We start from the raw sequence: 13,692 nt of genomic DNA, 5'->3' as shown, positions 1-13,692 counted from the left end.
CGGCGGGGAGCTGCCGGGGTGCTGGAGCCCCGAGGTGTGGGAGGAGGGTCCGAGCGAACTCTGTTGCTCAGCCTTAAAAAAGCGTGTCTAAACGCGGGGGTCAGTAAGGCCTTGAGCTGCCTAATAGGGTGAGCCGTAGAGAAGAGTAGTGAAGCGTGGATACAGGTTGCAACATGATTCTGAGTAGATGCTGTGGGGGGAGGAAGTCATAGTGAAAGTCGCTACACCAGGAAGGCTGTGCTATGTCCGTCTTAGGAGACAGTGATTTGGACAAGCCCCGAGCAATGTGTCTGTTCTGTGTGGGCCTAATTTGGGTAAGGGGTTGGACCCAGCATCCTCCGGAGGCCCCACCAGCCTGAACTGTTCGTGCCTCCTGGGGCATTCGAAGTGGAGGAGAGCAGCTTTCTCTGTGGAAGAGGTACAGGCAGAACGAGCTTAGTGAAGCATTATGAGGAGTTGGAGCTTACAGCGGTAGGGAATTCAGTGGCTTCCTGTTTATAACTGCTATTTTTGGAACTGTGGAATGGTTTGGGTTGGAAGGGACCTTAAAGACCATCTAGTTCCAACCCCCCTGCCATGGACAGGGACACCTTCCACTAGACCAGGTTGCTCAAAGCCTCATGCAGCCTGGCCTTGAACACTTCCAGGGATGGGGCATCCACAGCTTCTCTGGGCAATATGAATTGGAAGACAACATGCTATGCCTTGGGGTTAAAAACCAGTAATGCAGAACTAACAGATGGGGTTCCAGCAGGTTAATTTGTGCTTGCCATCATGAGTTGTGATACCTCAATACGATCGTTTGCATTTTGAAAACTTGCCTTTTCCAGTTATCCTTTTTTTTTTTCTTTTCCCAGAAGTGCTTATTTTAACAAACTGTAGAAGGCTTTGTGCAAATATTAATGACACTTTTATGAGTATTCATTTAATATTCTGTGCTTAAAATACTAATACACACACCCTGCTAGTAGTGTGTAATTAACAGTAAGCACTGATCATTTCTCAGCTGAAGCACTGCATGATGCATCTTTCCTAATTGTATATTTTCTTAAAGATTCTAAGCAAACCTGTAACATTTCAATACTGTAAAATTGTTTTAAACCATTTTGTTTATCTGAATGCTATTCTTGAACTAATAAATATTTCAGACACTGTAATAAAATTATCCTTTCTGCATTTCTTCAAAAACATTGTCTCAATAAGTACTCTTTTTGAATTAAAAGTCGGCAAGATTATTGAGGTGAAAGCTAGTAGGTTGTGTTAGGTGTATGTGCAGGCAGGTTCCTTGTAAGGAAGAAGCATTTTGGAAGTGAATGTAGAAAAACATCTTTTTCTTATGTCAGTTTAGAGTTCCCTTGTCTTTCTGTAACTGTATTGCTAAACAGCTTTGCTGGTCACGTTGATTCTCAAATTTCTTGTTGTAGATTAGTGCTTGCTTATCTTTTATTGCTCTCTTTTACCTACTTGTGAGCTTGCACATGAACTGCTCTTTCTATTTGTTTTAGAATGGTGGAACCGTTGGAATATTACCGCAGGTTTTTGGTGAGTAAAACATGATATGTGTGTAGAAATTGCTTGCATCAACTGGTTTTTTTCTTGCTTGCTACTGCTTTTCTAATCTGTCTCTGTGGAAACCTGAAACAGTTTGAGCAGGGGAAAAATGGTGACACCCTCCAGAACATGTTTTACATGGGTAAATGCTTCTGTTGGCCTTGAAAGGAATGCAAGTGAAATTTAACCAAGGTAGTCATGCAGGTCTGTGTCTAGTACAAAGTCACATCAGACCAGGCTTTTAGGTGCTACTAAAAATAAATGGTAGAAAATATTGCAGCTGATCATGCTCATCATAACTGTGCAGGAAAACCACTGACTCTTGGGTATAGTAAATTATTCCGTTATTAAGGTAGTATCGACTTAGAAATGGATCTAGTGTTATTGCAGTTCGGTTTGGTTCTTGTAGTAGAACTGAAAGTCTTTGCTTTTGAGAAGCTTAAAATCGCAATGAATAATAATTCTAATCTAACGTGATGGTGAATTGGTGCAATTTGTAACTTAAGGTTCAGGTATGGTACAGCTTCTGATTGACAGTATTTGAATGTTGGGGGTTTTGGGGTGGGGAGGTGTTTTTTTGATTGGTGTGGGGTTTCTTTTCCCTTTAATTCACTCTTAAACGGTGATTTTAAGAGCTCCACTAGGGGGAGAGGAGTTGCCTACAAAATTTAAACAATGCAGACAGGTAGAAACTCTCATTTTAAGGTATTGGTGAGTATTGATTCTTGAATGATATTCTGAATCTGGCCTATAGTACTTGCCCTTGAGACAATCAATCGATCTATTACTATATTTATTTCCTAAGTAAATTATAATTTTTTTAAAAGTAGGGGTTTTGCAGGCCTACAACCACCAACTACATATCAGTTGATGAAAAACCCGCTAGAATGTGATCGAGTTTTCCCTAGCATTTTTTTGAGTGCATATTTCTGCTGAAAAGAAGAGAATGCTATTTTATATGAACTTGTATAGCATAAATATTGGTGTGTTACTTAATAAAATATGTTTTCTAATCTGAGCTTTGTAATTCTCGTTCAGAAAGAGAACTGTCGACCTGATGGAAGGGAGTTAGGTGAATTCCGGGCAACCACTGTCAACATAGGCAAGTACTTGTTTGGAATAAGAATAATGGGGGAGGTATTATTAATATCAGATTATAATAGTGACCCTAATGACTTGCTAATCACTTTTCTTGATGCTTGCATTTTGAAATAAGAAAGAGGAAGGATTTTTGTTTATCTTTTCAAAAAGCATTAAAGAGAATGCATGGCACAGTGACGTATTTGAGCATTGTTATTTGGTCCTGCTTCTGGGTTGGTATGCACAGCACAGTTTAGGTGGTCATGGAAGCCTCTCTCTCTCTCTGAGATCAGCCGTGTATGTTACGGATGCTGAAGGCAGTGTCTAGGAGATGCAGACCAGTGCAGAATTGGTGCCCTTGCATCTTGAAAGAGGCAGTGACTCCTGGCTTCTGCTTTGTTCTGAGCTTGACGAGCAACTGTCTCAATCAGAGGCAAGATAGCTCTTATGAAGTAAGCAGCAGCACTTTACCTGCCTTTCCTACACCTCGTGATTTCTAAAAGTAAAATACGGGCTGGTGTGCCACCATGGAATACTTGCTGATTATTGCTCAGACTTGACACTGCAAGTTTCTTCCGTTGCATGGTGCTGCTTTCTGTTAGGTCATGCTGTAAGTCAGCCAGAAGGTGGGCTTACGGTAACCAGCTGTGATTTCTGGTTTAAAAAACTAGACCAGGGATCAGTAGTGGGTCCAGTCCTGTTAAGCATCTTCACTAACGATCTGGATGATGGGGCAAAGTGTCCCTTCAGGAAGTTTACAGATGACACCAAACTGGGAGGAATGGCTGATCGCAGAATCACAGAGTGGTTTGGGTTGGAAGGGACCTTAAAGACCATCTAGTTCCAACCCCCCTGCCATGGGCAGGGACACCTTCCACTAGACCAGGTTGCTCAAAGCCTCATGCAGCCTGGCCTTGAACACTTCCAGGGATGGGGCATTCACAGCTTCTCTGGGCAGCCTGTTCCAGTGCCTCACCACCCTCTACGTGAAGAAATTCTTCCTGATATCCAATCTAAACCTCCCCGCTTTCAATTTAAACCCATTCCCCCTTGTCCTGTCACTACAAGCCCTTGTAAAAAGTCCTCTCCCAGCATCCTTGTAGGCCCCCTTCAGGTATTGGAAGGCTGCAGTAAGGTCTCCCTGGAGCCTTCTCCAGGCTGAACAACCCCAGTATGACCTTCTGATACGCCAGAGGGTTGTGCTGCCATCCAGAGGGACCTCAGCAGGCTGGAGAAATGGGCTGACAGGAACCTCATGAAGTGCAACAAGGAGAAGCACAAAGTCCTACACCTGGGAAGGACAACCCCAGGCACCAGTACATGCTGTGGGCTGCCCAGCTGGCAAGCAGCTGGGGAGAAAAGGACCTGGGGGTCCTGTGGGCACAAGGTTGAACATGAGCCAGCAATGTGCCCTTGTTGCCAAGAAAGCCAATGTTATCCTGAACAGCAGCAGGAAAACCATTGCCAGCAGGTCAAGGGAGGTGATCCTTCTTCATTCAGCCCTGGTGAGGCCACACCTGGAATGCTGTGCCCAGTGTTGGGCTCCCCAGTACAAGAGAGACGTGGGCATACTGGGGAGAGTCCCAGCAAAGGGCTATGAAGATGGTGAGGGAACTGGAGCATCTCTTCTGGGGGGAAAGGGTGAGACATCTGGGACTGTTCAGCCTAGAGGAGAGAAGGCTGAGGGAGGATCTGTCAGTGTATACGGCTTGCTCAAGGGAGGGTGCAAAGAAGACAGAGCCAGGCTCTGTTCATCAGTGCCCAGTGACAGGAGCAGAGGCAGTGTGCAGAAACTGCAACACAGGAGGTTCACCCTGAATGTCAGGAAATGCTTTTTGACTGTGAGGATGACCGAACACTGGCACAGGTTGCCTATAGATGTTGGGGAGTCTTCATCCTTGGGGATACTTAAAAGTTGTCTGGACATGATCCTGGGCAACTGGCTCTAGGTGGCCCTGCTTGAGCAGGAGGATGGACTAGATGAGCTCCAGTGGTTCCTTCCAGCCTCAACCCTTCTGTGTGGTTCTGTATGACTGACTATTCAATGGAGATTCTGTTCCCACCCTGGATGCTTAGCTTGGCCCATGTTTAGGGTAAAGTGATGGAAAGTCAACACTTTGTGAAGGTGGATGTTAGTGAAAGCCCTTGGAATGGAAAACCAGGTTTTATTGAACAGCACTTTCTCTCTTCAGGATCAATTACAACTGCAGACGGTTCTGCCCTCGTGAAGTTAGGAAATACTACGGTGATTTGTGGAGTTAAAGCGGTATGGTTGGATTTTATTTTAACTGTTAGCTACAGTACTATGCCAGTCAGACACAATTAGTCTTTCACGTGTGTTACTTTCAGATGTGAAAGTTAATGTATATTTCAGTTCTCCATCTCAGACCTGTATATTCTGAGAACACCTATTTTTGGGGTGTGTCTTGTGTATGGGAAAAGATATATATACGAAAAGAAAGTCTTAGTTACTTTCAGATAAAAGCTCTATAATCGAAGATTACTGCTTATTGATCAATAAGCACATTGGTAATTAGTTGACTGGACTATTAAGTGCCCTGTAGCCTCAGCTTCACTCCTCGCCTGTCATGAACTATGAGACATGCCACTGCATGTCCCTGTGTTGAGTTTTCCCCTGGGAAAAGTACAGACAGGGACTGATTAAAAATGGCCCTTGTAAATCTCATTGTATTGATAACTGGCAAGAAAATGACCACTTATATATAGAGTAGCTGGAAAATCTTTTAGTACAAAATTCAACTCTTCATTTTTGTCCTTTTTTTTCCAGGAGCTTGCTGCACCTGCAGTAGATTCTGCTGATAAGGGATACATTGGTAAGCTTTTCTGTATGGATCGTACTCAGGTCTTGTATTGCTTCAGCTAAAAGGCTGTAATGATTGGACAGATTGAGTGTGTTGTGAAGACTTCTTGAAAAAATTAATTTGGGTAAAATTGTATTACTTCCCCTAAAATCAGTTTACAAATCGTTTCCATATAGGAGATGGTACTTCAGAAATTTCAGAATTCCCCTTGCTCTGCTTGTGAGTTTTCCATGCAAAGCTACCTTCTTATTGCTAATTCCAGGCCAGGCTGAAGACAGACCTGCAGCAGGGGGAAGTATGTATGTTGAGAGGGGGTTGGTGGTTTGTCTGTAGTTATGCAGAGCACATTAACTTTTGTCTTGAAGTCCCAGTAGGCAAAAAATGTAACTCTTACAAATGGTGAAGTAAACCCTGTTTATTTCTCAAACAGCTGCAGAAGTCCCAAGGGTACATCCTGGGAGTTTCTTTTGAAATAAATAATTCCATGGAACTGAGAGCTTAGACTAAATCCCCTTTTTATAACCATCTCCAAAGTATGTTGTTTTCTGTGAACTTCATTATGCTTAGGTTTTTTGTTTTGTTGTTTTTTTTCTTCACAAATATTTATGCATGTTTTTGCTTTGAGTCTAAAGCATCTGGTTTTAATGGTTGATGAAAAGCAGATAGCATACCAGTAAAGCCAGGCAGTGGGATGAAAGTGCTGCTGTTTCTTGATCTATGTAGGAATGCTTAACACAAAGAGTTTGCGTGGGGTCATGATACTCATAGCAGGATCACAAGCAGAAAATGGTCGTTAGGAGTACGTTTCTCCGCGGAATATATAGTTTCTGAGTACAGAGTTACTACAGGTTCATTAGTACAAAGTCATGCATAACTTTAGTTTTGAAGGGAGAAGTAGGAAGGCTTGATTGAAAGATTCTTGGTCTTGCCTTTCCTGTGAGGTACACAAAAATGGTATTACGCGTGTGTGTTGTTGTATTCTGACTTTGATACCCCGTTGCTCGCCTGCTTCAGTTTCTGACTAATGACCCCTTGCTCCCTAGTCCCAAATGTAGAACTGCCATCCCTCTGCTCAACGAAGTTTCGCTCTGGACCACCCGGTGAAGAGGCTCAAGCAGCAAGCCAGTTCATTGCAGATGTGATTGAAAAGTAAGAACCCTCTTAGTGCGTTTAAGGCACGTGCAGCTCCGCAAGACAGTTTTCTGTGTCCTGGTTGACTCTCATTTCATTTTAGTTCACAGATAATAGCAAAAGAAGATCTGTGTATTGCCAGTGGCAAGGTAAGTTGCATCTCAAGCTGGACATAACAACAGGGCCACAGTGTTGAGACATTAAATAAGTTACTTGGGGTTGTAGGTTGTTTTGTTGCTGGTTTTGCCTTTTAGCCTTCATAGCTTGGTTTACATCTGAAGTGTGAAAAATTGTATGATAGAAGTAAGTATCTTTGCTTATGTGGCCAGCGTTTTCCTAGATATTGTACTTCAGCAGCTAAGCCAACTGTATCTCACGTGTGCCAACCTTCTTTTGATAGCTTGCTTGGGTGTTATACTGCGATATCATGTGCTTGGACTATGATGGGAACATTCTGGATGCCAGTGCCTTCGCTTTGTTAGCAGCGTTGAAAAATGGTAAGTCCTGGCTAGAGCAAGAGACGCACCGGTGGGCGTTGCCTGGAGAGGTGTGTTAGCTTTCAGTCACGGAGGACAGGTAGCGAGTTCTCAGTTCCTTAAGGCCGCTGGTTTGCTGTTATTTGAATGCTGAATGGTGAAAACACCAACACAAAGCGGATGTGACGGTGCGGATGCCGTAGGTGTGTAATGCCTGTGGAGCAGGATCGTTTTGTATGTGTATTATTGCTGTCCTGTAAGACTAACAGCTTTTCTGTCCTTCTGAATCTCTGGTGGTAAATTTCAGTGTCTGCAGCAGGGCCTTACCTTGTTGATGTGTTTAGTATGGGCAGAGTAAGTTGTGGGAGCTTTGCTTATTTGTCACAACAGAATATTCCTAGCTTAATGCATTACAGCTTGGAAAAAGTGGGTTGCATGCACGCAACACGATTGTTCCCAGGTCTGTGGGCCTGTAGGAGGCAGGCTAAAAGGAATCTTACTGCAAGGCCCCTTCTCTAACCATGAATGACTTGCCTTTGACTTCCTATGGCTACTTTGCTCTTGGTTTTCTTGTCTCCAGCACAGTGTGGGTTGTCAGAGCAAGAGTTACCTGAGCACCGGATTGCAGTTTCTACAGATGTATAAAACCCACGAGATGAGACTCTATTCCTGATTTTTATGTGACCAGTAGGCTTTTGGGGAAAAATACTCTTCGTTAAGTATGACTCTAAAGCATTGTAATTGTATGGCATTTTGGAAGCAGAAAATGCTTCTGTGTCAGGAAGAACGTGACCTTGAGGAGAAAAGTTAAATACTTCCTTGAACAGGGAGTTCTAAGCTAAATACTTTACTCGAACTCGGGATTTTTTTTTTGTACAGAACAGCAGAAATGCAGCCAGGACTCTTTTCGGATGGATTTTCAGTGGCTTAAAAGAACAGCTTAAGTATTTTGGTTCTCTTGGATGCTAAGCCCAGCCATGTTTAATATTACAGCGTTGTCGCTTTCTCATCTCTTCAGTACAGTTGCCATCAGTTACTCTAAATGAAGAAACTGGCGTAACAGAAGTTAACTTGAAAGAGAAGAATCCCCTGATGATCCGAAAGCACCCGGTTGCCACATCGTTTGCTATATTTGATGAGTAAGTTCATAATGGTTTCGTACTTGTGAACGCAACTGTGTGTGTGACAGAAGGGAATTACGGCAGAGGGTGCTTCCAGCGCTGTTCCCGCTGGTGAGGAGCGCGCAGTCCGTTGCGGCGCCGTTACGTTTGCTCCTACGTCCGAGGCCTCTCTTGCTGGACTGTAGTTCTGTGGGACGAGTGAGTGCGCAGGGCAGAACGGAGCCTGTCCAACTTCTTCCCGTGCCTTAAAGCAGAACTGCCTCCATCCTAAAAGATCTGCGTGGAAGGAGAGGGCTGGGCGTAGGTCTGCTTGTTTGCAGTGTCTTTGAGATGAAAGAATGTTACCGAGGTAGTTACATTTTGGAAGCCTGTGTAAATATCTTGTGTAAAAGATGGTAGTTTTTGAACAGCTTATACCAAGTATTTGGTCAACAGACGAAGTAAGAAGTGATGGTCCGTTAAACATAACGTAATTACCCAAGATGACGTACGACCAGCACTCTTAAGTCATTGTTCATGTAGGTGAAGAATTGATTTGAGAGTTCAAAACTAATCACACCCGACAACCTGACTCCTCACCTGAAATTGTGTACCCTCCGTGGTCTAAGTCTGTGTTCTGCCACTGTTCTTAGGAAGTGCGGGTGTTCACGGTCGTGTCCACAGTGACAAGTGGGATGATGCTCACTGAACTGAGAACCTGATGCAGGATTTGGGTATGTTTAGAGACTGTGGGGTTTATGGCACGTTAACTGTAGTCACAGAAATGACCGATGGGCCCTTCCATTCAAATAGACGGGGTGGAGGAAGCACTGAAGTCAGGCGTTGACCCAAGCGATTATTGCCGAGACGGATCAACGCAGAGTGTTACCACTACTTTGGGGTGATTCCATTCGTGAATGCCAGCTGCTGCGGGGCTGCAGCTCGCTGCAGACGGAGCGCCAGGGGAGGCGGACAGTCATCACTAGAATTATTATTTGCGCACATGCCACACATGCCTACCGACAGACAAAAGGCTGCCTCTGAAAGAAATCCTTCCGTGAGTCTGGGGGGGCGCTGCTCCCCTCACCGAAACCGACTGCTGCGTCGGGCAGGTTACGTCAGTCTTCCCTTGCCTCCCAGAACTAAATATTGAGGGGGTGTGTGCCTGCTGGGTGGTTTGGGTTTGGTTGTTCCTTCCTGGTTTATCAGTTTTTTACAGCTGTTGACACAGCCCCCCTAAGTAATATGCTTGACACACTCTGGCTTCCAGAGACGTTTGTCTTCTGTGTCAGAGGCCTCTCTGAATCCATAAAACTTCAGGGTTGCTGGCTGGTGTGGCTGTGGGTGGGGGAAGCTGGTGCAGGGCACGATGCGGCTCCACAGCCGGATGTAGTGGCGTCAGCCTGCCCGCGGACGCTGTCCAACGCAGCCAGCTCTCCCCGTGCGCCGCTTTCCTCTGCCGTGCAAAGGGCCGATGCCGCACGAGAGTGGGATCCCTAACGTGGTGTGTTCGAGTGGCATCGTAAGGAGCTGTGGTTTTGTGACGCCGTTGCCATTCAACAGCAACCTGAAGCTATCGGGGAGCTTTTATATTGCCCAGAAGGGTTTCAGTTCCGCACTGCGTGAGTGCAGGCTGAAAAGCCCCGTTCGCCTCCCATCTGTTCTGTGTGATCAGCCATGCCACCCGCTTCCCCCCAACGTGCCATAAACCTCACTTAGTGCTGGCGTGCTCCCGCTGCTCAACTGAGTTTGATCATGGCCTGCTAAATTTCAGCTCACTGCTGTAAACCAAGAGCAAAGTTGGCTTATAGTCTAAATCCTTTTTTTTGTCCCATGGGGTTTGCTCTATTTTTAACTTATTAAATGGTTCAAAAGTAGCAATGTTTAATCAGTTTCAGTGACGTGCATCATGTGATGCACGACAACTTGTTTTGGCTGCCATGAGGAACCCAGTAAATCCCTTTTTGAACTGCTCCCAGTCTGAGTGGTGGTAGAGTTCTGACGGGAACCTGAGAACTGTGTGGGTGAATGTACCCGTGGAACTGTGTTTTGCTTTCAGGGCTGGTAGAGACGAGCGCCGTCTGCACCCAGACCAGTGCCGTTGTCTTTGGGCAGCTGTGAAATAGAATCACAGAGTGGTTTGGGTTGGAAGGGATGTTAAAGACCATCTAGTTCCAACCCCCCTGCCAGGGGCAGGGACACCTTCCACTAGACCAGGTTGCTCCAAGCCTCATCCAGCCTGGCCTTGAACACTTCCAGGGATGGGGCATCCACAGCTTCCACATCCACAAATACTTGTGTACTCCAGATGCAGCTCAGTGACGTTTTCCTGCCATAGGTGGGTGTCGCAAATCTGTGAAACTGGGGCATGAAGCTGTTTTCAACTGATAGTATCGTAACAGACTTAGGCACTTGAATACGTGGAATGTCCCACATTTCTTGATTTTTCTTAAAATTGGTGTATTTTGAGAAGAGAGGCCTGAGCGCTACATCCACCTACAAGTATCTTGTAAGCCTACAGTGACAAGTAGCGTGGTTTATTTTGCGATGACGTAAATGGAGCGAGGTATGCTGACATGTCTGTGCACGGTTTTCTTCCACAAGCACGTTGCTCATCGTCGATCCAACTGCTGAAGAGGAAGACCTGGCGACTGGAACGGTAACTGTTGTAACCGATGAAGAAGGCAGGCTGTGTTCTGTCCATAAACCAGGTACTTCCAAGCTTATTACCCAGGAACCTTTGGAGACGATAATCTTTGCTTGACCTGGCTGTTATGTACCTGCTTTTCGTTGTCAGATGTGGGTGCTTTATGATAACGAACCGTCTCCTTGAGTACCTACTGACTGACTCGCTCTTGAAATTCCTTTTCAAAAAGGTGGCACCACTGGAGTTTTGTGAGAACCACAGAATGGTTTGGGTTGGAAGGGACCTTAAAGACCATCTAGTTCCAACCCCCCTGCCATGGGTAGGGACCCCTTCCACTAGACCAGGTTGCTCAAAGCCTCATCCCGCCTGGCCTTGAACACTTCCAGGGATGGGGCATCCACAGCTTCTCTGAGTAGGTCAAGAAGTTGGAGCTTGAGCTGGGTGACAGCAAAGGGTTTTGAGCACCTCTCTCCTGTTCCACCTCTAGCTTGGTCCTGTTTTCTTTGCCTGAGGCTAGAGTAAGGGAAGCCGTACGCTCCCCAGGTGAAAGGTGTCGGTCGTGGCATTTACTGTATTACTTCCTGTTCTCATTTGGGAAACATGTATTTAGAGTTACATAACTGAAGTACAAATAGAAAATCAAGTTGTTTCCTTTAATGTTTAGGTGGAAGTCCTCTTACAGGAGCCAAGCTTCAGGACTGTATCACCAGAGCAATTACAAGACACAAAGAAGTGAGGAAGCTGATAGACAAAGTAATGAAAAGTATGGAGCCCCAGTGAACAAAAGGAGAGATCTTTTCAAAAATGGATTTGTAAAAAGTGTATTTGTTACAGTGTTCACAAACCTTTTATACTAAATAAACAAATACCCATACTACATTTACAAAGCTTGTTTTTTCCAAAATGTTTGTCACCCTTACACTATGTACAGTGATGCGCATTGGTAAAAAATACAGGGTAAAATGTTCTGTTACAAAAATGAAGTGGTTTAAGGATGCCAGACCCTAGCTGCCTTATGGGTGAAATATCCAAGTTCTCCAGGGTTGGCTTCCAAAACCAGTTCATGTATTTCAGTGTAACATCAAAAATTCATTTTCTCACCAGCAAAAACACTTTGCTGTGAAGCTTTTTCCTTTTTTAATTAACAACAACAGAAAAATCCCCTATGAATCAATGTTGTGTTTAGAGGGGGCAGGGGGGAAGAGCGAGTCTCAGGATTTTGGAGGGACTGTCACGCCTCTTTTCCTTTTACTTTTTGAGAGGCTGCCTGAACGCTGCTGCCGCCGGTGAGCTGCTCGCGTTGCTGCCGCTGTAGCCGTTCGATGCCGCAAGAATCGCAACTGCTGCCGTGAAGAAGGGGGAGAAAAGGCTCGTTAGTGCTGTCGGTGGAGCTGTTCCACATCGGGAAGAATGAGGAGGGAGGATGCGGGGGGAGCAGAGTAAGCGGGAGCACCGGGCTGACAGAAGGAGCGCGCCGTGTACTGGGGTGGTGATGATGATGATGAGTACAGTCGAGCAGCACCAGTGGCACAGGCGCCAGCCGAGGGCACGGCTGACGCTGTGTGTGGGTGTGCAGACAGCTCTGTGCCTGCCCTTTCTCTCCAGTGCAGTAACTCAGCAACTTCAGTGGTTGTTCGGGCTGCGTACTGCAGTAACGTCCCTCTCAGATATGCAGCCTGGGAAAGCTCTGTACCGCAAAGAGGAGACTGTGTGCTAAAAAAACTGCTGGAATACTTCCATGGAGCACCTGAGGGACAGAGTGCCGAAGGAACACTCTGCCAGAGCAGCTGCTCCTGTGCACAGACCAGCAGTGCCACACTCAGAGGTGCTCACCTTGGTGCTCTTGAAATCCACAGGCACCCGGCAGAGCTGACTGAGGTGTGTGCCACCAGCGCTCCTTGAGTGCTAGCAAATCGGGAAGGTGGATGGCTTCAACCAGGAAAAATAAATTCAGTGCTCCAAGCAGAGAGAACCACAGATTTCATGATGGAGTTTTCCAAAATTGATGGGTTTTCATTTGCAAGACCATAAAGGCATTATTAAAAAAAAAAAACCACCCCAAAACACAAAGGGGCACGAGTTGTGATTTTGGAGCCGAGAACTGTATTTTTTCCTTTTTTTTTTTTTGTTGAACACAGAATGAAGTTGCTGGATTACTTTTTATCTGTTGCTGCTGCTGCACGGCAGAGGAGAGCTGGAGTCTCTGCTGAGGGAGGCTTGGCCAGGGTCTGTTCATGGCCGAGCCAAGCCGAGACAACACTACGAAAGGACAAGGGGAAAGCAGGCAGGTCACAGAGGTCAGGTCGAGCCTCTCAGGGTCAGAGACAGAGGAGCAGAGTAGGGGGAGCAATAGAATTAGTTTCAAACTGGAAACGGTGCAGAATAAAAAAGACGTGATACACACACTCTGTTAGTTGGAACAGTTAGATTATGAAGTGCTTGTGGAGACACAAAGGGGTTTCTCGTACTGGATGTTAAGGACACGGTTAAAGAAACATCCCTCCATGAAGTCTGGAAGTTCCCTGACTTTTGGCATCAAGCATGACTTATTTTCACGTGGCATTACCAATTTACTACACTTAACTGCCAAAGCAAGCAGGGAAGTGCCTGCTTTGGCAGTCCAGCATCTCTTGCCTAATTCAGGTGCTGATAATACACAGTGAAACCGTTCCAATCCAACTTCGTGGAGCCCAAACTTCATTTCAGTGTGAATTTCTCCACGTACACGCTTGACCACAAAAAGAGGCTCAGCAAGCACGTACCTGTGGCTTGAGGTTGCATAAAATTCCCTACTCCGGTCAGGTTAATTACAGCGGCTTGTTGGGCAGATAATGCCTGATCTTGATTGGATGGACCTTGGTCAGACCCCTAGCAAAAATGAAAAG

The 13,692-nt window shown here is 45.6% G+C and overlaps 2 protein-coding genes across 2 annotated transcripts in view; one reads left to right on the top strand and one right to left on the bottom strand.

Annotated features, from left to right (window-relative positions):
• The first annotated feature begins 448 nt into the window (after window positions 1–448).
• EXOSC8 (exosome component 8) lies at window positions 449–11,690 on the top strand. Its single transcript, XM_010153586.1, has 11 exons — window positions 449–471; window positions 1,506–1,542; window positions 2,590–2,653; window positions 4,824–4,897; window positions 5,420–5,465; window positions 6,497–6,602; window positions 6,688–6,733; window positions 6,985–7,081; window positions 8,079–8,199; window positions 10,765–10,871; window positions 11,472–11,690. The coding sequence occupies exons 1-11, from the start codon at window positions 449–451 to the stop codon at window positions 11,585–11,587; spliced, it is 837 nt and encodes a 278-aa protein (XP_010151888.1). The 3' UTR covers window positions 11,588–11,690.
• The window catches only part of SUPT20H (suppressor of Ty 20 homolog (S. cerevisiae)), a 34,776-nt gene continuing 32,696 nt past the window's right edge, over window positions 11,613–13,692 (bottom strand). Inside the window, exons 21-22 of the mRNA XM_010153585.1 lie at window positions 13,570–13,675; window positions 11,613–12,150 (exon numbers count right to left, since the gene is read on the bottom strand). Coding sequence (XP_010151887.1) covers window positions 12,056–12,150; window positions 13,570–13,675 — 201 coding nt within the window. The 3' untranslated portion in view covers window positions 11,613–12,055. The remainder of the gene's footprint in view (window positions 12,151–13,569; window positions 13,676–13,692) is intronic.

Source organism: Eurypyga helias, unplaced genomic scaffold (genome assembly GCF_000690775.1).
Source record: "Eurypyga helias isolate BGI_N326 unplaced genomic scaffold, ASM69077v1 scaffold10356, whole genome shotgun sequence".
Classification (NCBI taxonomy): Eukaryota; Metazoa; Chordata; class Aves; order Eurypygiformes; family Eurypygidae; genus Eurypyga; species Eurypyga helias.
The sequence above is the reverse complement of the archived record's forward strand: the minus strand, read 5'-3'. Positions and strand labels throughout refer to the sequence as shown.

Excerpts from the sequence above, each read along its gene's own strand:
- EXOSC8 (XM_010153586.1), top strand. The coding sequence starts at position 449 with ATGAGGAGTTGGAGCTTACAGCG. Across the intron at positions 2,654-4,823 it reads GGCAACCACTGTCAACATAG|GATCAATTACAACTGCAGAC; the intron begins GCAAGTACTTGT and ends TTCTCTCTTCAG. Across the intron at positions 8,200-10,764 it reads TCGTTTGCTATATTTGATGA|CACGTTGCTCATCGTCGATC; the intron begins GTAAGTTCATAA and ends TTCTTCCACAAG.